At 43.2% G+C, this 26,500-nt stretch overlaps 1 protein-coding gene across 1 annotated transcript in view; it reads right to left on the bottom strand.

Moving 5' to 3' along the window:
- Positions 1–2,319: 2,319 nt before the first annotated feature.
- Positions 2,320–26,500, bottom strand: part of fhip2b (FHF complex subunit HOOK interacting protein 2B) — a 24,213-nt gene continuing 32 nt past the window's right edge. The window contains exons 1-17 of the mRNA XM_063195343.1: positions 26,348–26,500; positions 24,561–24,639; positions 23,448–23,617; positions 20,655–20,759; positions 17,866–17,985; positions 17,028–17,213; positions 16,454–16,650; positions 16,064–16,184; positions 14,776–14,852; positions 14,139–14,340; positions 13,681–13,877; positions 13,318–13,458; positions 10,682–10,772; positions 9,622–9,759; positions 8,768–8,908; positions 4,510–4,610; positions 2,320–4,067 (exon numbers count right to left, since the gene is read on the bottom strand). The exon at positions 26,348–26,500 is cut by the window's right edge and continues 32 nt beyond it. Of these exons, the coding sequence (XP_063051413.1) occupies positions 3,962–4,067; positions 4,510–4,610; positions 8,768–8,908; positions 9,622–9,759; positions 10,682–10,772; positions 13,318–13,458; positions 13,681–13,877; positions 14,139–14,340; positions 14,776–14,852; positions 16,064–16,184; positions 16,454–16,650; positions 17,028–17,213; positions 17,866–17,985; positions 20,655–20,759; positions 23,448–23,617; positions 24,561–24,639; positions 26,348–26,413 (2,238 nt within the window). The 5' untranslated portion in view covers positions 26,414–26,500 and the 3' untranslated portion in view covers positions 2,320–3,961. The remainder of the gene's footprint in view (positions 4,068–4,509; positions 4,611–8,767; positions 8,909–9,621; positions 9,760–10,681; positions 10,773–13,317; positions 13,459–13,680; positions 13,878–14,138; positions 14,341–14,775; positions 14,853–16,063; positions 16,185–16,453; positions 16,651–17,027; positions 17,214–17,865; positions 17,986–20,654; positions 20,760–23,447; positions 23,618–24,560; positions 24,640–26,347) is intronic.

The raw sequence follows: 26,500 nt of genomic DNA, 5'->3' as shown, positions 1-26,500 counted from the left end.
TACCTTGACCCTAAATGGAAGTGCAATGCAAACACTGACACTTGTGTAGATTAATAACTTGTGTAGATCAATACATAACTGCACACAACATTTACTACACCACTGCATCTGTGCTTCTTCCAGTCTGAACGTGAGATCTTTATAACCACAAATATAATTGCAGGATTAAGTGTTCTCTTTTTCTTGGAAACCATAACTGGGTCAAGGATATCCACTTTCTGAGGGTAAACAGAAATTCATCATATTCAGGATTTGGCAAATCTCTATTGGAACATTTTTCATGCATGAGACACATGAAGCATCCTCAGAGTCCCTATGGAAACTTGTACTCGTGAATCATGAAGATTAGACACTACCTCTGTATAAATAAATGAACTGTTACTAAAAGTCTAAATGAATTGCCCTGTGCACTGTCATAGTAACGTACAGTATATCACGAAAGTGAATACACCCCTCACAGTTTTGCAGATTTTTGAGTATATCTTTTCATAGGAAAGCATTACAGAAATGTAACTTTGACACAATGATTAGTGACCTTTGAGAGGATACACCTTTTTTGTAAAACTCACTTGTTTACCACCACACATGCTTGACACCATCTAAAGCAAATTTGTTTATCTTGGTCTCTTCAGATCACACAACATGGTTCCAGTGATCCATATCCTTGGTCTGTTCATCTCTCTTGAGACCAAGATAAACAAATTTGCTTTAGATGGTGTCAAGCATGTGTGGTGGTAAACAAGTGAGTTGTACAAAAAAGGTGTATCCTCTCATAAGCCAAGCATGTTAGTGGGACTGACATGGTTTGGGGATGCATGAATGCTGTCAACATTGGCAATCTGAAATACACCTAAAAGAAACATACATGTCAACATGCACTGTGACTACTGAAGCAGATCATGATATTCTCCATAGGATTGCATTCAAATCTCGCACCAATCTATTTAAGCCAGATGCAGACTCAAAATGTAAAAGTTCAATGCAAAGAAAGGTTGAAACGCACACTGATGACCTCCCTTGTCATCCCTTTTCATTTCGTTTCATTTTGAGATGATTCGAGCCAACATAGCCCCTTCTCTACCGGATTTTAATCTGGGGTGTACTCACTTTTGTGAGTACATGTTCAAACATTAATGGCTGTATTTAGTTTTTTTTCTGAGTGAACAAGACATTTAAGCGGTTAAATATGTTGTTAAAAGGTCATTAATCATTGTGTCAAAGTTACATTTCTGTAATGCTTTCCTATGGAAAGATATACTCAAACATCTGCAAAACTGTGAGGGGTGTATTCACTTTCGTGATATACTGTAGTACTATGGTGGTTAAGCTTTTTCAGTAACTATTACAATGTCCCAGTGGCTACAATACCTTTGGGGTTTCTGTTACACGATTGAGATTTGATTGGTGATGGGTTCCCTCTGGAACATAGTCATGCTCATTGCGACATGAAGAGTGCGTTACAATATGCGACCTTGCCTCCTCCACTTGTGCTTGTCTCCTCGCCCCACCTCCTGGCCCCTCCTCCGTGGAGAAAAAGATAAAGTTTCCAGGCTGTCAGCCTAGCCACCACAACTTTTGTGTTTTCCATTCACCATCCCAATTGCAAATGAGAAGAAGGCTTTACAATTGAGCTTTTGCTAGATATTGAAATAAATGCTGTGGTCAGTGATGTCATCATGACGTATTACTTCCTGGTACGAGGAGACAAGCACAAGTGGAGGAGGCAAGGTTGCATATTGTAACGAACTCAAAGTGTCATCCTATACTCGCAGTGGAATCAAAGCAACACAAAAGAATACTGAATCACGATTCGTAGATGCTTAAAAGATAGCCTGTCTTTTTTTTCCAGAATGCTGCCTGCCTTTCCATGCTTCATGAATCGTGAATATTTACCACCACCAATTTCAAGTATTATTGGAAATAAACACTTTTCAAGAGTAGATGGATCTACTCCATTTTCTATTTTACTTCAAAAACAGAACTTGTCTGACATCACAGTGAAAAAGCCTGTAATGGGCAGCAGCAATTCATCCTATCTGAAAATAAACGACTGAAATTACATACGTACTGAACCTTTACACTTTGAGGTCACAGAGCCACGTGGCATGACCAGTGCGTGGTTTCAAAAGTTGGGCACTGTACGATGTTTTTTGTTTTGTTTATAAACACGGTGTTGTGAGGAGGGGCAAGACACTTTTTTGACCGACAGCGGTTTCCAACAATCAGTTGAGTTATGCGCAGCAAGGGTCGCGCAGCCAGGGGAAAACAAAAAATGAGAACCCATGTATATCACAGGGAGAGAGGCGGACATACCAAATATCAAATCTCCTGGAGGAGTTTAATGTCTCGACACAGTAGAAAGAGCAGAGGCAACAACAGTGAGCATCACTTTTCATAAACAAACCACAGACGTGGAAGGTAGGTAGAAAAAGGAAGGCTTACATCTTACAACATCTAAAGCTTCTCTTGAGCGTACATAATAGACAATCCGTTTGCCATGTGCGTAGCTGATGATGACTGCATTTTAAAGCATAACTTCTGCCAATTTGAATATGCTGTTGTATTGCTCACGCTACCCTTGACTTGTCAGTACCCGGTGATGCTGCATTTTTCGGCTCAGCCCTTTCCGAGATTTGAGATATTCTTAAGGGGGCAGACTTTGTTTACATTAAAAACATTCTTTACATAGACCAACTCCAAATATTATCCCAAAAGGTATTGCCGTTTGCTGGTTGTCTGCTGATGTTGCATAACCTTTTGGATGTTATTGGGAATAAATCAAGATTTTTAAAAATGTTAACAAACTCTGGCCCCATTACAATGACCAGGACCTCAGAAAAGGCTGAAAAAATTCTCAGGTACTGACAGTCCAGGGTAGTGTAAGCATTACAACTGCATGTCGAAATAGGCAGAAGTTACCTTTTAAGCGTACATAAGACATTCTATTTGCCATGTGTGTAGCTGATGATGATGACTGCATTTTAACTGTAATGGGTGCAAGACCAACGTTGTTGTGCAAAGACATGCAGTTGATTAGAAGGCCCTAAGGTATAAATTATTAAAATGCATAAAACAATACTTTAAGATAAATAGGATTTTTTTTTCTTTGCACAAATACACATAATGAAATAATAATAAAAAGCATACATAACTGACAGATTACGGTAGTGTGCGATGGCTTAAAGTCACTTTTTTAGACGGGTTCAAACCCTGAGGGATGCATGTGCAGTTCAACAGTAGCTTATCTACAGAAAGCTCAATGCGAGGTAAAGGACTATTGCGGTTCATATTCTGGGCGGGATGTTTCATGACCTACTCAACTGTATGACTGCAAATGATGAAAACAAAGGAAAGAAGAATAAAACAAAACGAAAATACTAAATGTCTCTCTCTGCCTTTTGGTGGAGGGAACTTGAAGTCACGGTACTATTGCTCTCTAAAGGTTTATACAATGCTGTGCAACAAAGTGATGTGGAAGTCCAGGTTACCCAAAACCTGTTATCCTTTCGTGTGTGTCCTTTTTTTGTCCTTGCAAATTTGACATAAATGTCAAAAATGGTCAAGCGAAAATCAAACATTCGTGACTCCTCATCCAAGTACAGTACCATATCAGTAGTCTTCAAGGCACAGAAATGTTCTCAATGCTCCTCTCTTCTCTCCGGGCCTAGTGAGAGCCCCGGGGGTCGGTCTGTGTGATAATCCCAATGTTTTTTGAGTCGCCTTTGCCAGGGCATACTATTACGAGTTCTGTTTTAACAATCCCTTGAATCTGTCAGTTCCATCTGACTGGGAATAATATTGCTAGTTCTGTTTCGACACTCACTCCCTATGACTGTGTTGGAGCGAGGTCCATCTTACAGGGAATATTGCAAGTTCCGTATAACACAATCCCTTGCAATTTGGGAGTTCTCCCTCACGTCAGGGAACAATATTGCATTCTAGAACTAATGGCAGTGTTCCATCATTTCTCCTCTTCCATGGGAAGTTTGACGAAGGCAATGGCCGCCAGCTCTTTGCAGAACTCCTCCAGCACTATCACGCCCCTCAGCAGCACCACCTGGTCCGTCCTGTACAGGAGACAAACAGGAGGAGGAAGAGGAGGAAGAGGAGGAGGAGAGGAGGGGGAAATCCAATTAGGTCCATGTGGCGAAAATGAGATGGCTAATATAAGCTGGGCTGGAGGCCGCCAGGGAACAGTGATCTAATTATCTCTGATTAACTCTTTGCGGCTTCTGTGTAAGCAAGGAAAAGAAGGTGAAAGGTGTTGAACCCGTTGCAAACGGTAAAGGTGTGTATGTGTGAGAGAGAGTGTTTGTGTGTGCATGTTTGTGTGTGTGTGTGTGTGTGTGTGTGTGTGTGTGTGTGTGTGTGTGTGTGTGTGTGTGTGTGTGTGTGTGTGTGTGTGTGGGAGAGGGGGTTTCTTGGAGTGGGTGTGTTGGTATGTCACACTTTTCATTTTCTAAAGTGCACTGACTGTAATCAATCATATTTGGACATATTTCCACTCACATGGTCTCCTCCCCCAGCCCCATCAGCTCTTGCCTCACGTGCACCAGCTTGTCTGTGAAGTTGGGGATGTGCTGGATCCTCTGCATGAGCTCCCCAATCACCTATTGAAACAGCAGAAAGGCCACGCTTTAATCGAAAACGGCACAATTGAACAACTTCACACAAAATTCCCGCAAAATTCCCCAAAACACACAAAATACTGTTTTCCCTTTGACCAACTTCCCTAAATGCGATAGGAATGCAAAACAGCCGGAATTCTCGTTAATGTGATGAAACAAGGCCGACAGGCGGACAACAGATGCGTCCCTCTATGCCAGTTCCAACTATGCCATTTTTCCCCCCAAACGCCCCCCTGGCCTCCTCCTAGCCTGTCAACGCCCCCCGAGGATGTACTTTTTGTTTATTGGTCATCATGGACACTCCAAATATTGTGGCAGGCAGCAAGTCACCAAAATGGCGAGACGTGGCTTTATTTTTTGCAGTTTAGGGTATAATAAGCTTATCATCATTCTTGGATTTGGAAAAGAACCATAGGCTATGATTTGAAATTTCACATAGCCTAGATGAAGTAGGCTACATTACAAATTACCAGACATTTATTAGGCCTAACAACCTTTAGTATCACGCCATTTCAGCATTATGTGCATGTGGGAAAGAATCTAAACATCGACAAATAATAAATAAATAAAACCGTTTGGGTGAATCATGCGCTTATGGGTTGACCCTTTAGGTGAATTATGGACTTTTTTTCAATACCAGCTTCACCGTCAAGGCACAAAGCAGTGAACTTCCGTGCCAGAGTTTATCAAATGCACACGACTGCAAAGCAATTACGAAAGACGCGTTCTCTCCTGTACTCTCTCTGAGCGCAACGAAAAGCACCATTGCCATTGCCTAAAGGTTTGATTTTTTAAACTCACTGCATTTTTTTTAAAACACGCATTTTGTGCATTAATAACGTGAAACTCAATTACCCAGAATGCTGCATGTGAGCTCTCTACCCGGGTGATTCTGGAAAACAAACATGGCGGCAACTCGCTTTACTACCTTAATAATGTGTTAATCCGACGCTAGATTTCTTAACTGATGAAAATCGAAGGCAGAAATCAACATTGTAGTGTCTAAATATGAGGTCGATTGGTCTATTTGTGGCGTACATCACGATCGGCTGAGTTGTTGGCCTCACGTTTGTCAGTTAGCCTGTGGCTAGGCTACTTTTCGCCAACGTTAGCATCCGGTTTAGTATACTCATGAACGGCGTGACGTTTTCCATGTGCGTTACGCCCATTTGTGGGGGAAAACAACACATGCAAGTCAATTGGTGATGTTGGGGATTAATAAACGAAAGATACGGACCTGTAGACTAGCGTTGCTCACGCGCAACATGCCGAAAACGTGTTGCGTTGCCGGTTGTTCAAATAATATAGCCAAACAGCCGTGGCTGAAGCATGGAATGTATTCATTTAGGCTAGCCAATGTAGCATGTAAGTCAATGAGACATTCGGTTTGTTTTCACCCATAAAGGTGCGTAACGCAAATTTAAGAGCAAAGTACCCGGATGACCGTTCATGAGTATAGAAAGGCTATGCTTGCACGCATTCGCTCCGGTCCAAAATGGCAAGTCTGCCGCCTTGTGGCCACAGGAAGGAACAATTTAAAGAAAGCGTTTCAGACGGACAACAATGTAATGAAAGCGTTTCAGACGGACGGACGGACGGACAGACAGACCCTGTTATAGAGATGCTGGACGCATCTAAAAATATCATGGGCACTGGCAGATTATGTTTTGGTGCGTGCATACAGGGCTTACAAAAAACAAAAAAACAAAGTACAGGTTACAGGTGTCTTAGACTATCAATCACAACCAATGACAATAAAAAAATAGTGTAGAACACATAAATGAGTACAAAAAACCTCATGCATAGGCGCCGTCTTCATGTCAACATTGGGGGGGCAGATTTTTTTTTTGGGGGGGGGGGGGGGGGGGGGTATTGCGTGAAGTCAACGTTACCTCTGTGTTTCAGTGGCGCATTTGCACGGCATTTAGCCAGGTCCGTTATTTACTGAATAGCCTATACAGACATTAAGACCGTTAATAGGCTACTTGGTTACCATAAAGACGTTTAGGACTAGATAAAGCACGTTTGCAGATTTCAAAGTAGGAAACTTCTCCGGAGCATCTGAGGAAGATTAGGCCTATTCTCTGCTTTTATTTTGAGCAGTGCCGAGGATGCCACATCTTCGGCTCCGATGAAGAAATGGTAAATTCGAAACGTTAGTTTAACACTGCTCTAAATAAAAGCAGAGAATACTCTTCCAGATGCTCCAGTGGTCCTACCTAGGCTACCTTGAACTCAACCTTCCCGTGACGCACCGGATTGCGAAGAGCGCGGCACCTTTTCCACGTTGGCAGAACGTTGGCATATAGCCTACTTGATTAACAAACGCGAAAGCGCATGGACCACTTCAGATAGCATGTTGTGCATAGACAACAAACATGCAAGGATTATTTTTGGGAACTATTATTTAGTGCGAACTGCGTTTCAAACCTGTCTCAATCTTGCAGCCGTTTAGTCTCCATCATTTTCGCCAGAAATTAAACGGTGCGCAATCACACAATCAGAATCGCATATGTGGATGTGCGCGGGACTTGTAGCCTATTATTAGGCTACTGGACATCTGTATTCGACCAAACAGGTGGAATTATTACGCAGCAAATCAGAAATAGCGTGCAATTTGGGGTTCAACTTGTCAATAACTTATTGTCAACCATTGGAATAGCCCTATTGCAATGAAAACTGAACAGGGGCGGGTCATGTCTGATCATAATATTTTAGATTAGGCTACGTGTCATTCAAAGCTAGGATATTATTTGTTTAGTTGTGAGAACACGATTACCTCCATGTCATGGTTGGAGTGAAATACAGCCGTTATTGAGATGGAGTTGAATACAAAATAGTGAGGCCTTTTTATAGACACCAGAAAATAAATGTTCATGTGAACCAAACCAAACAAGTTGACAACTCTCAACTGGCAACGGGAATCCAAGCTCGAATGAATTAATCTCGCTCTGTTACACTTCAGCAGCAAAGCCCAGAACAATGCTTGCACCGCAGTTTAACGCGAAGCCATATGCCTACTAATCACCTTTGCTCTCATTAAGGACTGGCTTAAATACACACATTTCTGAGGGACAGTATAATTTTTCACTTATTCAATTCATCACTTTACCTATGCTGCGCAGCCTGCAGTTCCTTAAACTTCCTGGACCATCGCAAACAAAAATCGCCAGTGCGAATACAATAATCAAGCAAACACATAACACAACATTGTCCATGTACGCTATAGTCTTCACAAATAATAAACATGTTGGTTAACATTCCCACTGCTTTCTCTGTCTGCCCAAAGAGGATGGCGTTCTGCCACTCAAGGCTATGCGCGCTCCCGCCGATTGGCCATGACCGATGCTGCAGATGTAGGCCCTATTCCCTGTGCGTGCTCGCTCGTACCGACGGTTCAAACACAAATTTGTTCATGAATTCACCGTTTGTGAGTTAAAAAAATTGAGACAGTGAGAAAGGGGATAGGCTACAGACTTCACATTCTCATAGTGGGTTTAAATCATCAGTGAAATCAGCTATTTTTAACGTGTCATTATTGGGGTGTTTTTGCCCCCCAACTTTATTATTGGGGGGGCAAAAAGGTCCGTGCCCCCCCATAGTCGGCGCCAGTGACCTCATGGTCTGAGTCAAGCAGGAGGTACGTACCACAGCCACCAGAGACACAAACATAAACACTCCAAAATGCTACAAAAGCGCCAGAAATAATTTACGTTGTATTGACGAGTGGGCGACAAAAAAAAGTGTTTTGGGTGATGGGAGGCATTTTGGACGATAAGAGCAGCAGTTTGTAGTTGAACTTTAGCAAACATGGTAATGAACTATGACACGGTTCAGCGACAGCCGCGGCAGCCGATTCAGAATGCTTGTATCCCGCTTTGGATCGGTCCCAAGTTGTTGCTTTTGCTGCTGCCAGTCTGAAATAGTTCAGTTACACTTCCTGGGCTTCGTGTAGGTTTTGTCGTTTGTTGCTGCGTAGTATTTGTTGTAGAAAAGCCCCACTCTGGACTGTGATTCTTGGTTTTTTTGGGTTTTTTTTTAAGTGGGTTTGTATGACACACGGACAGACATTTATTTCGGCCTAAGGGGAGTTGAGCGCACTTCCTGAAAAAAAAACCTGTAAATGACTAGGTACTCACCCTGACCAGCGTGGAGAAGAGTGAGCGTGCTCCCGGGGTGAGGCTGATGTAGGGGTCCAGCAGGTACTCATGCAGGTGAGGGTGGGGGAACGCAGCCAGCCTGGACAACACTGACGTCACCTGGAGGTTCAGCTCATAAGGCTGAGAGAGAGATGGAGGGGGAGGGGGAGGGGGAGAGCGAGAGAGAGCCAGAGAGAGAGAGAGAGAGAGAGAGAGAGAGAGAGAGAGAGAGAGAGAGAGAGAGAGAGTGCCAGAGAGAGAGCGCCAGAGAGAGAGAGAGAGAGAGAGAGCCAGAGAGAGAGAGAGAGAGAGAGAGAGAGAGAGAGAGAGAGAGGGGGGGAGAGAGAGAGAAAAAGACAGAGGGAGAGAGAGAGACAGAGGGAGAGAGAGAGAGAGAGAGAGAGAGAGAGAGAGAGAGAGAGAGAGAGAGAGAGAGAGAGAGAGAGAGGCGTGGAAAAAAGAAAATTGAGAAAATTTAAAATTATGCCAATGGAAGTCAAGAATGTGGTTTATCGATTGCTAGTATGCACTGAATGTATCATACAGTAGGAATTGGCATCCTACGCCATTCTACGTGTTCCTACCAAACTATTGAAGCACAAATATTATTGTTGTTGTTACTGTATTATTATTACTGTTATTATTATTATTATTATTATTCTCACGGTAACTAGAACATTGACAGATAACCATTTTTGGACACACACAAGCTAAATGTAGTGAGTGAAGCGTGTCGTGTCGACATCAAAATGTAAAGAGAGCTACAGAAACGAAGGGAAACCGTGAAAAATATTGCAGCGCTGCTTTCAGTGAAATCTCAAGAGAACAGCAATTCCATCATCCAGCTACTGTACCTGTTCCAGTATCCTGGCGATTCTGTCAAACAGCACCTGGAGGAAGTGTCCTTCGTAGAACTCTGAGGTAGGGGAGGAGTCATCGGCGACTGCGTCTGGCCAACCCCAGTCCAAAGACAACGCTGTGCACTCGTTGAACTAACATTAGGGAAAGACAACTGTTATTCTAGATTCATTTATTGAGCCTGCAGGAAATTTGTCTTGTCTTTTTTAGGTGACACCTACCACCACTTAAGATGTAACATCTAGTGCAATCATACAGACACCCAAAGTATAAAATATTCATTGTTACAATTGCACCGTCTCTGTTTGCACATTATTGTTTCCAGTTTCCCTCAGATATTATCGAAAGTGTAATGTATCCCAATAGCAAAATTACACGGTTTTATGACTAACAGCAGAGCAACAGATTCTGATCAACCTCAACCCCAGCCCAAAGACAACGTGGTGCATTCATTCAACTAGATGACGGAAGAGGGGCACCGTTAGTCACACATCCTTGCGGTTTCACCATCTCTGGCTTGCATATTTACATGTAATGCTTCGAGTTTCCGTCAGATTGTTGTCTAAATTAAAGGGAAACCCGATAGGAAAATTGTGCAGTAATTTAAAAGATGACCAACAGTTGAGCTATCTGGATGAGTAAGAGTGAATGAATGCATGCATCCTTGCCTGTGGTAATAAGGGGACATGGGAAAAATACCAACAACAAAACACAGGACTTTTATGGGCAGCATCACACTTCAATTCAGTAAGACTAAATGGGGGAGCACGGTGGCTAAATGGGCTAAGACTTCACCATTACAACGGGGCCCCAGGTTCCTTCCAATTCGAGGTAATTTTTCTGGTTTAAATTCCCCCCCCCCCCCCCCCCTCATTTCCTGTCACACTCTAACTGTCCTATCCTAAATAAAAGCATAATAGCTGAAAAATATTTTTAAGAGTAAGAGTAAATGAAAACTGGCCTGTTTTTTTTCACAGCACATCCTTACTACAGCACATCCAGTACGTTTCTACAGTCCATCCTGATGAGTCAGACGTTCCTCCTCTCATCACTTACCATCTTGTGGGCATCGTGGACGTACGTGTCATATCCTGCCCCCTGGACGTGATGAGACGACTTGGCCTCTTGGGGAACTAAACACAGGAAACTAACAACACACAGAAATAGAAATTAGAGTTAGAATTACATCACATTACAGCAACGTTTCCTCTTGTTACACATCACTCAGGCATGTTCCTGAGTCTTCCTAAATGGCTGCTTAGATGCACATCTCACTAGTTGCTGTAGATCAGCCTTTGTGAGCCTATGAGTTTCATAATTGCAGTAGTAAGTATTTTAATGCTTTCTTGCTTCATTTTTTTCAAAGCTCACATTTTCACTTTTGAGAGGTGTTCTGAAACAAAACAACACATCTCATTATTATTATGGACCATTTCATGACCTCTGAATATGTGTTGATAAAGTGTGAACAGATGGGCACCGTTGCGTTTCGACTCGCGCAGGAGTCGGAGTCGAAACGCCTCAGTGTGTGTGGAAAAAATAAAAAGTAAATAGCAGTGTTGCCTCAGGACCCTCCTTTACTCCTTTGAAGTTTTGATGCCCTTTTCCCCTTGAAGAGCACCTGCAATACATTTGTTTGAGACCCAAGGCAGCGCTCTCCTATCTCTCTTTCTCCATATACACACTAGAGACCGACCGATATGGGTTTTTCTATGGCCGATGCCGACGCCGATATTAAGAGGTCAGAGTCAGCCGATGGCCGATGTGACCAGCCGATTTTTTGGGCCGATTTTTGGGGCCGATATGCCATCATATTATCCTTAATTGGCATGCTAAAAATATACCGGTATATAAGCAATATTCTTTTTCATTTATTTATCCATAACATATGTATTTTATTAATTAAAAGTAACATATGTTCTATTTACACCCTTAATATTCATATAGATAGGCCTAGTAGAAATATTATGTAGGCCATGGGTGTCCAAACTTTTTTAGTGTGGGCCGAATACAGGAAAATAAACAAGGGGCCGGGCCGCACATTAGCTGTGAGATGACCGGTTCAATGTAACAAATACACAAGGGAGGCAAAAGCTGTCTGATGGCCCATGATTTATTTCCAATATTTTCAAGAGGCAATGTAAGAAAAGGTAACACAAATTGCATAAATATTATTGTGTCAGTGTATGAATTATCCACATGTACATGGTTAATAATTAAGCTTATTATTAATTGTTATTTATTATTATCTTGTTATTTTATTGTTGCCTACAATCAATCAGTGCATGTTTATAAGCTGTTTAATTTGTATTTAATTCTTATTATAGCCACCACTACTTCCCCGGCACTTCATGGGTCAATGTGAAACTCGTGCTGATCCAATCAGATCAAGTGCCTCTATCTCACATGCACGCAGGCAGCGATGTAAACAAAGGCAACTCTGCCTCCCTCAGTTTAAATGAGCCAGTTCTGTCGTAACCTAGCATGTTTAGCTAACTTGCTACAGCCACATAGGCAATTTTACAGGATGGATTCACAAAGCTATCAAAAAATAATGTCACTTATGCGCAACATGCTTACAGTACAGCATGATACTATTCCAACTGTGGGTTAAAGTCACAAATAAAAGTGCTAAGCAATCGCTAACGCTAACCGCTATTCAGTTTGGAGTGTTTATAAGCAGCTGTTGCCGTAACTCTGCTCCTGTTATTTGGTGACGGGCGGCGCTAACATAACAATTAATGACATAATATGATTACTACCAAAGCGCCGATTACATTTTGTTTTATTAACAAGGTGATGAAAAAGTAGGCCTACCCAAACTACCTCGGCCCCGACTGAAACTTGAAAAATATCTTAGCATCATGCTTTTTGTTCCCAGCATGTCATCCTGAACTCCCATGCACAACACATTTTGCAAACAAGTTCATCTGTGTTTGTTAGAAGGCATTGCTTATTTGTGGTCAAGCCAAAATATTTCCTTTGGATGCTTGTTATTTTTGCGTACTCTTTTATGTTAGTTGGTCATAATAGAGACTTAAATGCCAATTTCAGGGATAGTCCTTAGGTCAGTAAAAGCAGAGAGGGTTTATAGAGGTAGGAAGGCTATGGTAAAAGGCACTCGTGGTCACACACCACTAGCAACTTTGATTTCAACTCCGTTGCCGTTGAAAACAAATAGACATGGGGTGAAAGTCAATCACATGTCAGATTTGCATCCTTTTTTGTTAAAATTAGATTTACTTAGTATTGTATTTTTAGAGGTAAACTTCACACTGGTTACCACCAGCATTAGGGCTCCCAGTAGCTGCCCACTGATGTGCCTGAGAGAGGTGTGCCTGACAGAGAGGTGTGACGTTCACGAACGAGCCGGTTCTTTTGAACGGCTCCCTGAAGTGAACTATGGGGGCAGGATCACAGCTGACTGTTATTTCGTTCGTTTTTCATTAATTTTATGCACGTGACCTCGACCTTAAAATCGGCGCAACCAAATGAGAAAATCGGCCGATGCCGATTAATTAAAAAATAGCAAAAATCGGCCGATTAAATCGGCCGGCCGATCGATCGGTCGGTCTCTATTACACACCACAGTTTTCTACCTGAAACCTAGTCATAGTGTAGTGTAAAACCATTTCACTTCAAATTGAAAAGTGTAGGACGTCACTGAGGTAAGAACTAATGGGCCAGCTCACCTGTTGACAGTCTCGGCCAGCTGTGTGTGAGAGGAGGAGGAGGAGGAGCTGGACTCCTCTGGCCGCCTGGGCAGACTCAGCAGAGGCTCCCCACCGGCCCCAAACTCACTATCGGAGAAGAAGGGGTCCTCCTCGAGCTCCCTGTCAGAGAGAGAGAGAGAGAGAGAGAGAGAGAGAGAGAGAGAGAGAGAGAGAGAGAATAAATCAAAGAAGGACCAGCAGACAGAGACAATGCACCATGATCTAAAATGAATTAGAGAGGACAAAAAATTAGTTGAAAATGTAACTTTGTATTGGAACTGAGGACAATGATAATTAAATATCTACATAACCAGAAGACAGCAGGGTGCTCCTTGCACTTACTCGGACTCGTCCAGTGTGTCCACGTCGGCTACGTGCCTCTCGTCTCCGTGCCTCTCGTCTCCGGCTCCGCCCCCCGCTCCGGTGGAGGGTGAGGTGTAGGCGCGCTTGGCCAGGTTCCGTAGCACCAGGTTACCCATGATGCTCGGCTCTGGCTTCTGCAAGAGCTCCTCGAACAGGCGCAACGTAGCCACGCTGATCTGTGAAGGAAACAGATGGAAAAGAAGGCTTGACAAAAGTAGAGAGGACTTGGGGTGAAATTATTTAATGTATGGGGAACTTGTTGTATTCTTAATAATAAAAAAATAATTAAATAATAAAGAAATTGAGAGAGAGAGAGAGAGAGACGAAAATAAATGACAGAGGGGGGAGCATCTCAAAAAGAGCAGGGACATGAAGAAACAGAATGAAAGCACAAGATATTTTCCCCATGTGAATCTGTCGATGGCCTGGTACTGTACCTCGTCTGAGATGTGGTCACAGTGCTGGATGAGCTTGTAGCGCAGGGTGGTGTGAGAGTCCGTGTGTGTGTCCGCGTGCCGTTCGGGTTGTGTCCCGCTGCCCAGCAGGAAAGGCACCAGCTCGGACAGGAGCATGGGGGAGTGTGTGTGGCGGACGCAGCATGACAGCAGAGCCGTATGTAGTAAGATGCCTGCCTCAGACCTACACACACATGGATAGACAGTTCAACATCACACATACACCAACACATACAATAAGCAAGAAGACACACACACACGCACACACGCACGCAAACACGCGCACACACACACACACACACACACACACACACACACACACACACACACACACACACGCACACACGCACACGCACACGCACACGCACACGCACACGCACACGCACACCATCTGCAGGAAAATTGGCTAAAACACCCGCTACCACATTTCCAAATTCACTGCAAGTCATTGCAGAAATATGAAAATTGCACCCACCTCTTATATGAATTTCCAATGTAGTGTGTATATTCACAATGAGAACCATATGCTGATGTTGAAGTTGGTGCCCACACACTGTACATATAAATGCAAAATCCCCTCAAGTTTAGAGTTGTGTGAAGAGAATATGCCCAAACTCACATCTGCAGAAGCTGAGGCTGCAGCGTCCCTGTAAGCCACTGGTGGTGAATCTCTTTGGCCAACTTCACAGTTAAGTTCTGGAGCCAAGACAAGACAACACAGAAGCACCAGGATAACACAGATGCACATTACTTTCATTTGATAATACTGAAACACGAAAAAACACATATGGAAAATACAAATACAAAAACATTTGAAGCTCCAAGCCTTCTAAACACATTACATGGAGATGTCAAAGACAGGGCATAGGATCTGAATTTTCTAATAATGCTGTCAAATAGAAGCAACAATGATGCCTTCAAACTCTCTGATGGTCTGTGATGCAGTATCTTGCACTTTCATTTCTTGTAAACCTAGGTTTTAGTGTACCAGTATCTACACAACAAACTAGCCTGGGGGTTCATTCACCTCCAGGGATGCTGCACAAATTATTTTCCCTTTCTGAACTACTTTTTACCTTTCCAACAGCCAACTTCCTAGCAGGTTCAAGGGACAGTAGCAACATTCAACCCACATATATAGAAATGTATTATATATGTATTACATGTATTATATGTTGCATTTGAAAATTATGACTTTAAGAGAAAACCATGTGACACAATGTTATTTAAGCCACACCTGCCAGAGCTCAGGAAATACCTGAGCGAGCCTGATGACGCATTGAGGCGAAACGCATTGTTCGCTCTAATAAACGAGCAGAAAGTCAAGCAAGCTTTCTTTTGAAGTACCACATATATAGAACACTAGATGTTGTGTTCAGGGGTGCATTTCTCAAAAGCGTAGTTGCTAACTATGGTAGCTACTTTGTAGTGGTGTCAACAATAATCAATGCAATGCAATGCAATGCGGGGCATGGACAATTCAATTCAATGAGGAAAGTTCCAGAATCGATGCAGCAATTTTTTTAAGTTTCGATTACTTCCGTGGATATTTCAGGAGGAAATGAATGTCAATTAAATAAAAGCACTTCAAAGCGTTGAAAACTGCAAGACTGATACAGAACACAGCCAATAAAATGTTGCTCAGTATCTGACAACTTGTATTGCCTCATCATGACTGATGAAACGTTTGCTTTGCTTTCAGTAGAAATGTAATGCATTGCAATGCATCATAGAATTTAATCGAATCGAAACCTCCCAAATCGTAATAAAATCGAATCGTGAGGGCAGTGCCAATGCACACCACTACTACTTTGTTGGTTGCAAAGCAATTTCCCATTGGCAACTACCCAAGTTGCTAACTGCTAACAACTACGCTCCCAGCCTTTTGGCATGGCAAGCTTCTGTACCTTTGGTGCGTGGATGAGCAGGTCCTGGCAGTAGTCTAGCCAGCAAACAAAGCTGGTCAGGTGCTCCGTGTCAGGGTCTGGTTGTTTTTCTTCCTCACTCGTAGCCTTGGTGAACTGCTCCCTGTGTGTATTTTGGGTAGAGTAAGATCCCAATACACCAGCAAGGTTGCTCAAGTATGGTACATGAAAAAAAAGTGTTGGGGCATGCAGTGATAACATAGCATACCACGTGATACTACTACTACTACTACTACTACTACTAATAATAATAATAATAATAATAAGCTTAATAATAAGATAATTATATATATCAACACCTGGGAGCAAATACAGAAATAGACAAACACACAATTAGTTTTATTCTCAAAAGACAAACACACAGACACTCACCTCCACGTGGTGAGAGGGAAGCTTTGCACGTCTACGGGGTCGAGGGTGGAGGGGATGAGGGAGTAGAGCTGGCAGAGCCGTTGCACCAGCAGCTCACAGAGGGGGGTGTGGGCAGCCAACAGCATGCCGCTCTCCTGGCCAGGCAGAGTGGCCAGCAGCAGCACACTCTCCAGGCTCCTCTGACGAACACGACTCTTCTGCAGGAGGGACACAAGTCAGATTGATTGATTGTTTACATTTCTGACATTTAATATCAAAAACAGGGACACAATCAGAGGGAGGAGAGATGGGAAGACATGGGGGCACAGCAGGACAAGTCAGTCATACAGTGTCTGTGTCATCAATGGCATTTAAAAAACAGGGCTGGTTGATTAATCCCAAAGCAAAGAGCATGATAAAATCCAGGTCAATCAAGATGATCCAACATCAGATAAACCAAAGGTTTAGTTGCGGAAAGGAGCAAATTAAGTTGCAAATACACGCTGTGAATTATGCATGAAATGTGTCAATGTCAGTCCCTGCTATATCCACAGTATAGGTAGTCTATTCACACAAATGTGTCATCATACAGTACCTGGCTTTTACTGAGGTGCAGGAGGATGTGAACTAGGCCCGAGGTGGCCTGGGGGACAGGAGGGGGGTCATGAGATGAGGGGCTGGGGGAAGAGCTGGCTCCCTCTGAAGCAGCAGCAGCAGCAGCAGTAGCAGGGGGGTCATCAGAGGTAGTGCTAGAGCTAGACCGAGTGGCCTCTGGTTGTACCTGGAACAAATCATTACATTATTACATTACAATGCATTTGGCAGATGCTTTATAAGCAAAGCGACTTTCAAAAGAGGACATAATCATAGCCAGCATCACTGGCAGATACAAAGTGCATAGGACATAGAACTAGACCGAGTGGCCTCTGGTTGTACCTGAAGCAAATCATCATCAATTGTCAGGCTTTCCTTGATTTAAGGCAACACACGTTTATTTGGTAACACTTTACTTGATGTGAGCGTCATAAACATTATATCAATGCCATGACACAAAATGCTCTAAAGGCATGGAAAGTTTTGGCCATAATATAACTTGATGACAACAGTCATAAAATTTTCATGACATTAACTGCGTCAAAACACTGTTGTGACAGCGTGGCACTGTCATGTCATACGTAAGACGCCGGCGTCAGGTAAAGCATTACCGTTTATTTGTACAGTGTACTTCATACAGAGAGGTAGTTTAAAGTGTTTAACAGAAATATGAAAAGAAAGAACAGTATGTAGAAGCAGAAATCAAAAGCAAACATATCTTCCTTTGAGCAGTACAATACAGTATCTATTAACTTCATCAAATACTATGTTTAAAACAGTATATCTCAAGTAAAACAGGGTAAAAAAAAATGTCCTTGCAACCAAGTGTGATTCCTTACCTCCAAGATGTAGTTGAGCACATAGGGGTCTTTCTTCACTCTGTTGCAAACAGAGAGCAGGAAAAGGGCCTCCTCCTTCTCCGTCTGGGCATGTGGTAGGCCACACAGGCGGATTAGTTTCTGCATTGGGAGGAAGAGACAAAAAAGAGCACATTACTTTATACTCAATAGTTCCCATAGAAGTAAGTTCTGATCCAAGTACAGGCCTAGCAGCAAGTGTATCTACTTTACTCCAGTAGTGGATGCATCATTAACGGTACATACACACCAAGATATTCACGCTCAATTAACGTCTCCGGGAGCATTGCGAGTCCGAGAGGTTCGTGGGCTGCCTTTCACACTGCACAGTCAATGTCCACGTTTTATCCGCGGGCAGCAGCCATTCATTTTCAATGGAGCCCGCTCATTGAAAGCGGACATCCGCGCAGGAAAATAGACTCGACTTCCATTTTCAAGGAGCAACGCGGACATGTCCGGTCGGGACGGACATGCGCCGCGCTTACACCGCACTCCTGTGTGCAAGGCATGATCTGTTTACATGTATTCTAACCGTTTCGGACTGATACCAGACACGTTCAGTGGACGTCCGCGCTGTTGGTAGTATTATAACCCAAATATGAAAAGCCTTAATACGCTTTTGTCTCTTTCGATGTGGTGTAGCTGCGGTTTGTCTTGTCTTTTGTGTTTTTATTGTAAATTTTAGCCATCTATCTTGGCCAAGACTCAATGGCAGAAGAGTTATTGTAACTCGACCGGATCACTACCTGGTTAAAGAACTGTTAAATAAAAAATATATATATTAGCACATGCATTATTACCCTTCATGGCATATTAATACACTCTATATGTACTAGTATTTTATAAACTATGAATGAGATCTCTCATTTGGATTAAGTTCTCTCAGCAGACATGGCGCTTCTAACATTCTGTTGTTTTTGAGGCCAACCAGAACAGAGCCAGTGCAGCTGCCCGCACCAGTTACGTTCGGCTCTAAAGTGCTTATCGGCGAACCCCTCGTGTTCATACCGGGCTGACTCTGAACTTTTTTCCGCACATGACTGTTACCCGGATGCACTTGCTTTCCGGTTCACAAACGTTCACGATCTTTGTTGTGAACACCACGGCCGGTTCGCATTTAGGCGCGGGAACGGGCACTGGCATGGATCTCAGTCGGCCTGAATGCGCCATTTGTGGAATATGATGATATGAATGGGCCTCAACAACACTGGTGGGCCTCATCACCAAGGGCGATGAGACTCACTACAGAGAAGAAGTAGACCTGCTGGCCAGATGGTGCAAAGACAACAACCTCCTGCTGAATGTCAACTAGACCAAGGAGATTGTTGTCAACTTCCAAAGGGTCCAAAAACAACTGCCACCACTGACCATCGACGGCGATGCTGTGGAGAGAGTGAGCAGCACCAAGTTCCTTGGAGTGCACATCAGCGACGACCTCTCTTGGACCACCAACACTACATCACTGGCGAAGAAGGCCCATCAGCGTCTCTACTTCCTGCGCAAACTAAAGAAGGCAAGTGCTACACCCTCCATCATGACAACATTCTACAGAGGAACCATAGAGAGCGTCGTGTCCAACTGCATCACAGTGTGGGGAGGAAGCTGCACGGAGAAAAACAGGAAGACACTCCAGCGTGTTGTGAACACAGCGAAGAAGATCATTGGAGTACCACTCTCCTCCCTGCAGGACATTTACACCACACGCCTCACCCGGAAAGCACTGATGATCATCAAAGACACAAGCCACCCTGCACACAAACTGTTCAGCCTCCTGCCCTCTGGAAAGAGGTACAGGCGCCTCCGTTCCCGTACCACCAGGCTGGCGAGCAGCACAATGCACCAAGCGATCAAGATGCTGAACACTCAACCCACTCTCCCTCCACTGTCAGCCTCTAGCCAGCAAGGCCACTGACAACCCCCCCCATCCCCCACCACCATATCTGCGACTGAACATTCCACCTGCACTACTATACTTGTGACTGAACTTTCAACCTGCACTAACTCAAAACATGCACACACACACACACACACACACACACACACACACACACACACACACACACACACACACACACACACACACACACACACACACACACACACACACACACACACACACAAGCACACTGCACTTTCTGCACTAAACCCAAACATACACACACTGACACACACACACACACACACACACACACACACACACACACACACACACACACACACACACACACACACACACACACACACACACACACACACAGACACACGAACACACACACAAGACGCACACCGCACCTTCTACCTGCACTAAACACATACACACACATACACACACATACACACACACACACACACACACACACACACACACACACACACACACACACACACACACTGCTGCTGGTGTACTTGACAGACCTTTTTTAATATTTATTTTCTTCAAAATGCTACTATTACCATGTCAGAACGCTATAAAGGACTTTTTTTAGGAAAAGCACAAAAGCACAACAAATACCTCTTAATGTATGTCCTCTACAAGTCTTCTGTTGTCCAGTCTTGCACTTTAAATGTCTGTATGAGCACTGTCTATGTCCATACTGTCTTAAGTCCATGTTTAAGTACTGTCTATGTCTATACTGTCTATGTCCTTACCTAGATTAGCCTATGTCTGTATGCGAAAGCAAGAAATGTAATTTCAAATTCTTTGTATGACCAGTGCATGTAAAGAAATTGACAATAAAACCTACTTGACTTGACTTGAATATGATGATTACCTGCACCGGCCGATAGACGTTGATGATGTGGAGGAGGGGCTTCTGCACCTGAGAGAGCACCTTGGAGAAGAAGAGCAGAACCTGCTGACTCATACCAGGGGGGTACTGCACACCAGCACCAGAGAGAGGGGGGGGGGGTGGACAAAGGAAGAGAATGGGTGAGAAACAAAGAGAGATAGAAAACAGGTTAGACCAGTGATTCTCTTTATTTTTCTAAAACAAACTTCCTTGACCTCATCATAAGCCTCTCAATGCCCCACGACCTCACCATAAGGCTGCCAATGCCCCACGACCTCATCATAAGCCTTAGTTACAGTGAGTCCAATATGTATTTGATCCCTTGCTGATTTTGCCGGTTTGCCCACTAATAAAGACATGATCAGTCTATAAATTTATGATAATATGTATTCAAACATAGAGAGACAGAATATCAAAAGGAAATTCCAGAGAATAACTTAAAATAATATATTTTAATTTATGTGTATTTAATTTAGGCAAATAAGTATTTGACCCCTCTGGCTAAAGAAGATAAAGTGCTTTGTGGCAAAGCCCTAGTTGTCTAGAGCTGAGGTCAGATGCTTCTTTTAGTTGATGACAATGTTTGTGCATATAGTAGAAAATATTTTTGCCCATTTTTCTTTGCACATTATCTCTAAAACATTAATAGTTTGTGGCTGTAGCTTAGTAAATTGGAGGTTCAGTTCTCTCCATAGAATTACTGTAGGGTTAATATTTGGAGACTGTCTAGGCCACTTCACGACTTTAATAAGCTTCTTATTGAGCCACTCCTTCGTTGCTTTGACTGTATGTTGTGTATTATTGTCATGTTGGGAGATCCAAAAATGGCCCACCCTTCAGTGTAGTGGTGGAGGGAAGGACATTTGCACTCAGGATTGCACATTACATGTCTCCCTCCATCCATTCGTTGACGATGTGAAGTTGTCCTGTGCCTTGGCCAGACAAACACCCTCAAACCATAATGATACCACTTTCATGCATGATGTTGAGGAGGGTGTTCTTGGGATCATAGACAGCAGTAACTTACTCTTTCTCAAAACACATTGAATTGTGATAATGCCAAACAGCTTGATTTTGGTTTCATCTGACTACAGCACCTCCTTATCATATCCTAAAAAAGTCTGATGTCGTTGGCAAACCTCAAGTGGGACTGCACAGGTTCCTTCTGAAGTAGAGGTACCATGTGTGCACTACAGGATTTTAAACCTCTGTGGCATTAAGTGCTACCAGTAGTTTTCTCAGTGATTTTGGTCCCAGTAGCTTTGATATCATTGCCTAGTTCATCCCGTACAGCTCTAGGGTGATTTCTTTCTGTTCTCATGATTATCAAATCCCTACAAAAGGTCAAATCTTGTATAGAATCCCAGGCATGCTGATGGATAGTCATTTTGTATTCCTCACATTTTGGAAGAAATGCATCAACAGCTGGGTCATTAATACTCAGTCTCTTTCTTGTGGCTTTGCAGCCCATTTCATCTTTGTTCAGGTCTAAAATCGTGTCCCTGATATCATTTGACCACTCTTTGGTCTTTCCCATGCTGGTGAGGTTGGAGTGTGACTGATTCACTCATACTATGGACTGATTCTGCTGATTCAATGCGTCTTTTATGCATGTTAGTATGTACAGGTGTCTTTAATTCAGATGACAAGTTGATCGGAAGTGCCCATCTGGTCTGTGGGCCCGGAACTGTAATCAGTTGGCAGGGGATCAAATACTTATTTTGCTCGATGAAATGGAAATAAATTAATATATATTCTCTTCAGTTAATTTCTGGATTTTCTTTTTGATATTCTGTCTCTCCATATTAGAATACATATTATCATAACATTTATTGACTGATCATGTCTTTGTTAGTAGGCAAACCAACAAAATCAGCAAGGGATCAAATACATATTGGACTCACTGTAGTTAGTTTAAAAAATAAAGTAGAAAAATGACCCCAATGGCAACTGAACAACCCCGCCCCAAAGCCCCCCACCCCCCAAGGGTCTGTAGAACCTTGTAGAGCGGAGGAGCCCCCATGAGAAACACTTGGTTAGACAGAAAACATGAAAGGGGACCACTAAAAAAAGTCAACAATACTTATGACAAAAAAGTTGAGCTCAATAGGCCCTTCCTTTGAAACAACAGACTACCGTTCTACCTTCTACCAGCAACTAATTCTTCTCAATCATGATTATGCATAGGGTAAAGCAAAGTAGGCTTCTGGGCTGGGGATCCCATCTCTTTGAAGTTCCAGTAAATTATCACTCTGAAGAAAGATGATGCTTTCAGGAGCCTTTCATCTTGCAGAGCCCTTAATGACTAGCCTGGTCTTAGCATGTCCCCGTAGTGGTAGAGTACAGAGGGTGAGGAGCAGCCTGATTGAGCATCTGTTACAGGTGGGAGGGGTTAGCTCTTCACTATTTCGCCATGCTACCTCTGCTTTGCCCAAGGTACAGAGCATCTCCAGCATTTTATGTTGCTGTACCTGGACATCTTACACTTAGGTGACACCTCCACTTCATCCAAAGCACTTTACAGTTATAGTATATTGCTTTAAGTTCCTGTTGCAATGCACCACTACAGTGGGTACATTTAAGCCTGGTTCAGACTCCTCCAGTTGCAAGACACGTACAGTCAGCAGCAGGTGGCGGAAGATCACGTACCCAAACAGCCACCACACCCCCCTCTTTAGAGCTGAAGCGACCCCTTGCAGCGCTCAATGTATACGTATTTTTCCCAGGTTGAATTGTCTGTAATCTGCTGCTACAGGGCATTAATGGGGCTTTTACCTGTGCCTTTCCCAGGGTGCATAGCGTCTCCAGTATCTTGTGTTGCAGCAGGTACTCCAGACAGGGGCCCGTCTCCTCCAGCTCCTGCTGCTGCTCCTCGTACACCAGGATGTCCAGCATCTGCTTCAGGCGCCAGGGGATGTCTGTCTGCCTCACCGGACGGGACTCATCTGTAAGGGTGTAAATAATATTCGAAATGTATCAATGCATCGATCCTACGGCCGACGATTTAATCAAATCACATCGTATTGTGGGGCATTCTTAAGAATTGAAAATAATCAAATCGCTGGTCCCTGCCCAATGCCCTAGCTCCATAACATAATAGAAGTGGGAAAGTAATTGGAGAAAATCGAATCGAATCGAAACGTATCGTGGGGAATTCTTAAGTATCGAATATAAACAAATCCCTGCTTTAAGAAATCAATACCGTATCGTATCGTCATGGAGACTGTGATTTACATCCCTACTCATCTGGTAGTGGTGTGTCTGCATGGGTGGGGGTGGGGGGTATAGCGGGGAAAGAGTGTGGAAGACGTTTATGGCCAAGGCAAAGGTGGTGCTTGCTTACCGGTAAATAGGCCGTCTCTGAATCAGTGATGAAGATGTGCTGTGATGAACCGGGTACTCTACTACACCACATCTCCCTGTGAAGCTAACCCATTCAAATAGTGCATGTAAGGACAAAACAACTAAGGTTGCCAACTGTCCCTTGAAATATGGAATCGTATTTAGCAACAAAACTACGTTTCCATATTGAGCAGATTTTTTTGTGGTGGAGGACCCCCAAGACCCTTGCGTGTCCTTTTTTCCCCAGAGAGTTGGAAAATCTAAATACAACATACAGATAGAAATAACCATAACTGTTTCAGTCGCACATTTATTTAATGAGCTCATACTTCCTGGTTTCTCAGATAAATATTCAAGGACTGATGAGCTGACCTTGAATCTGTGTGTGTGTGTGTGTGTGTGTGTGTGTGTGTGTGTGTGTGTGTGTGTGTGTGTGTGTGTGTGTGTGTGTGTTTACATCTGCATCATCAAGCTAAGCTTGCTCGGAAAGATTCAACATGAACTGGTTTGCTGGGTCCTCCTTGACTCCATAGATAGAGAAATTACCTGTTGTTTCGATGTAGTAATTCGTTATCCCCTTCCAGTGGTCAACAAATGAGTCCAGTAAATTCACTGTTGGCTCCCTCTGTATGAAGACAATCACATATTGAACTCAATTGGCCAACTGTGTGTCACATGTATAAGCTTAATACTTCACCAGTTGATTGGGTCAACCAAATAAACAAACCACAAGGGAGAAAACAAAGAGAGCAAAGTCGCATATCAGTAAGACTAAGTTCACTGGCTTGAAACTAAACTGGTTGTTGCTCAGCCTACGATGCTGTCCGAACTTGCAGGAATGTTGCCCCATGCCCGAGGCATGTACGTCAGCTGATGAGCAGCCTCAAAGTGATAACAGATAAGCTGTTTTGACTAGCCAACGTGTCCGACGTTGAAAAACAAGTGGTTGAAACCAACTTGTCAGAACTATACCGTTGCACGATACATAAGGACAAATACATCATGCCACTCATAACAACAACGCTTCCGTACAGCGTGGAAGTAGCTGTTGCATGTGGCATTTTCTTAGCAATGTGAACAAGTTGTCAAGCCTGGGCTCGAGGGCTACCGCAAAAGCACGTCACAAGGTAGAGGTAGCCTACACACATAACAGTGAGCGTGGTTACATGCACATTAATAATTCGATTAAGCATTACTCCGATTATGACTAGAACGTAGAATACTCCGATCTGGTCCGGTCTACATGCTAAATGAACGTCATCGAATCGGATGATTTGATTCTACCCCAATATTTGTCCTCCAGTTGCACACATCTGTTTTCAGCCAAACCTTTTTTTAATTTTGTCTTTGAAAATAACGCATAGCTAGAGGTCAAATTGCTGTTATTTTGCCACTCTGTCGCGTCACTAAAAGAAAACAACCGTTGTTTCGGAAAACACATAGGTCAAGCTATCTGAAGACGTCTCATCCATTCTCAAACACACTTTCTTCCCTACTTCATATGCCTAAAAACTATTCAAATGACAGACGTCTCTGCAAGTGCTGCCGAGTTTCTCGTGCATCTTAGACAGTAGCCCACCATCAAAAGGGTAGGCCATACCGTTTCACTGGTGGCACACATAGAATCATCTGACTAAAATGATGATTTTCAAAGAGTCGAGCTCCGATTCCTACGTGCATGCAGCGATTCTAGGCTCCCCACATAAAATAGTTCCCCATTCCCTGTCTTTCTCCCATCCATGTCTATTTTAAAATCTGATCGTCCTGCTCGTCTGTAGGCTAACGGGTCTCCTGTGAGTCCTGTCCTCCTCGGTCCAAAAGTGGACTTTTTTTTGTTGGCCATTGTACGATGTTAAATGCTAAATCAAGCGTAGGTCTACCTTGCAGGCCTATTTGATAGAAACAGCGCGAGGGATAGAATACTCCAGTTTTAATCGGAGTATTCTGTTACATGACAAATCCAATCGGACCCAAATCAGATAATCCACGTCGTCTAATCGGATTTCTTAAAATCTGATTCCAATCGAATTATTCGAGTTACATGACATTTCTTTAATCGGAGTAATGCAATAATGCAATTTGAATCGAATTAGTCATGTGCATGTAACCGTGCTCAATATCCACTTGGCAAAACATGGCAGCAACTCCACTGGACTTTGTGGGCATATTGCAAGGTTAATAGACCACATGAGTACGGTTGAATATTTACATCCTGCCATATTTATACAATACAGGCCGAATCCGTGAGCTGGCAACCTGCAGCTACCAACCAGTCAGGCAGTCAGCTAGCTACCTAGCAGAGATGTCAACTCATGAAACTCGCCATAACTTACCGTTTCCAATGCCTGTTGAAACAGGTTCGTCAGTTTGTTGAGCATGTCCATGACTGCTGCTCTCATAAGTTAGGCTTCTATGATTTGAACGAATGGAGGCATCTGTTCTCTCTGTGTCTGTAGTTTGTAAACATTATACTTGCTAGCAAGCTA

The sequence above is a fragment of the Engraulis encrasicolus genome, chromosome 3 (genome assembly GCF_034702125.1).
Source record: "Engraulis encrasicolus isolate BLACKSEA-1 chromosome 3, IST_EnEncr_1.0, whole genome shotgun sequence".
Lineage (NCBI taxonomy): Eukaryota > Metazoa > Chordata > Actinopteri > Clupeiformes > Engraulidae > Engraulis > Engraulis encrasicolus.
This window is presented reverse-complemented; position numbering and strand designations above follow the sequence as displayed.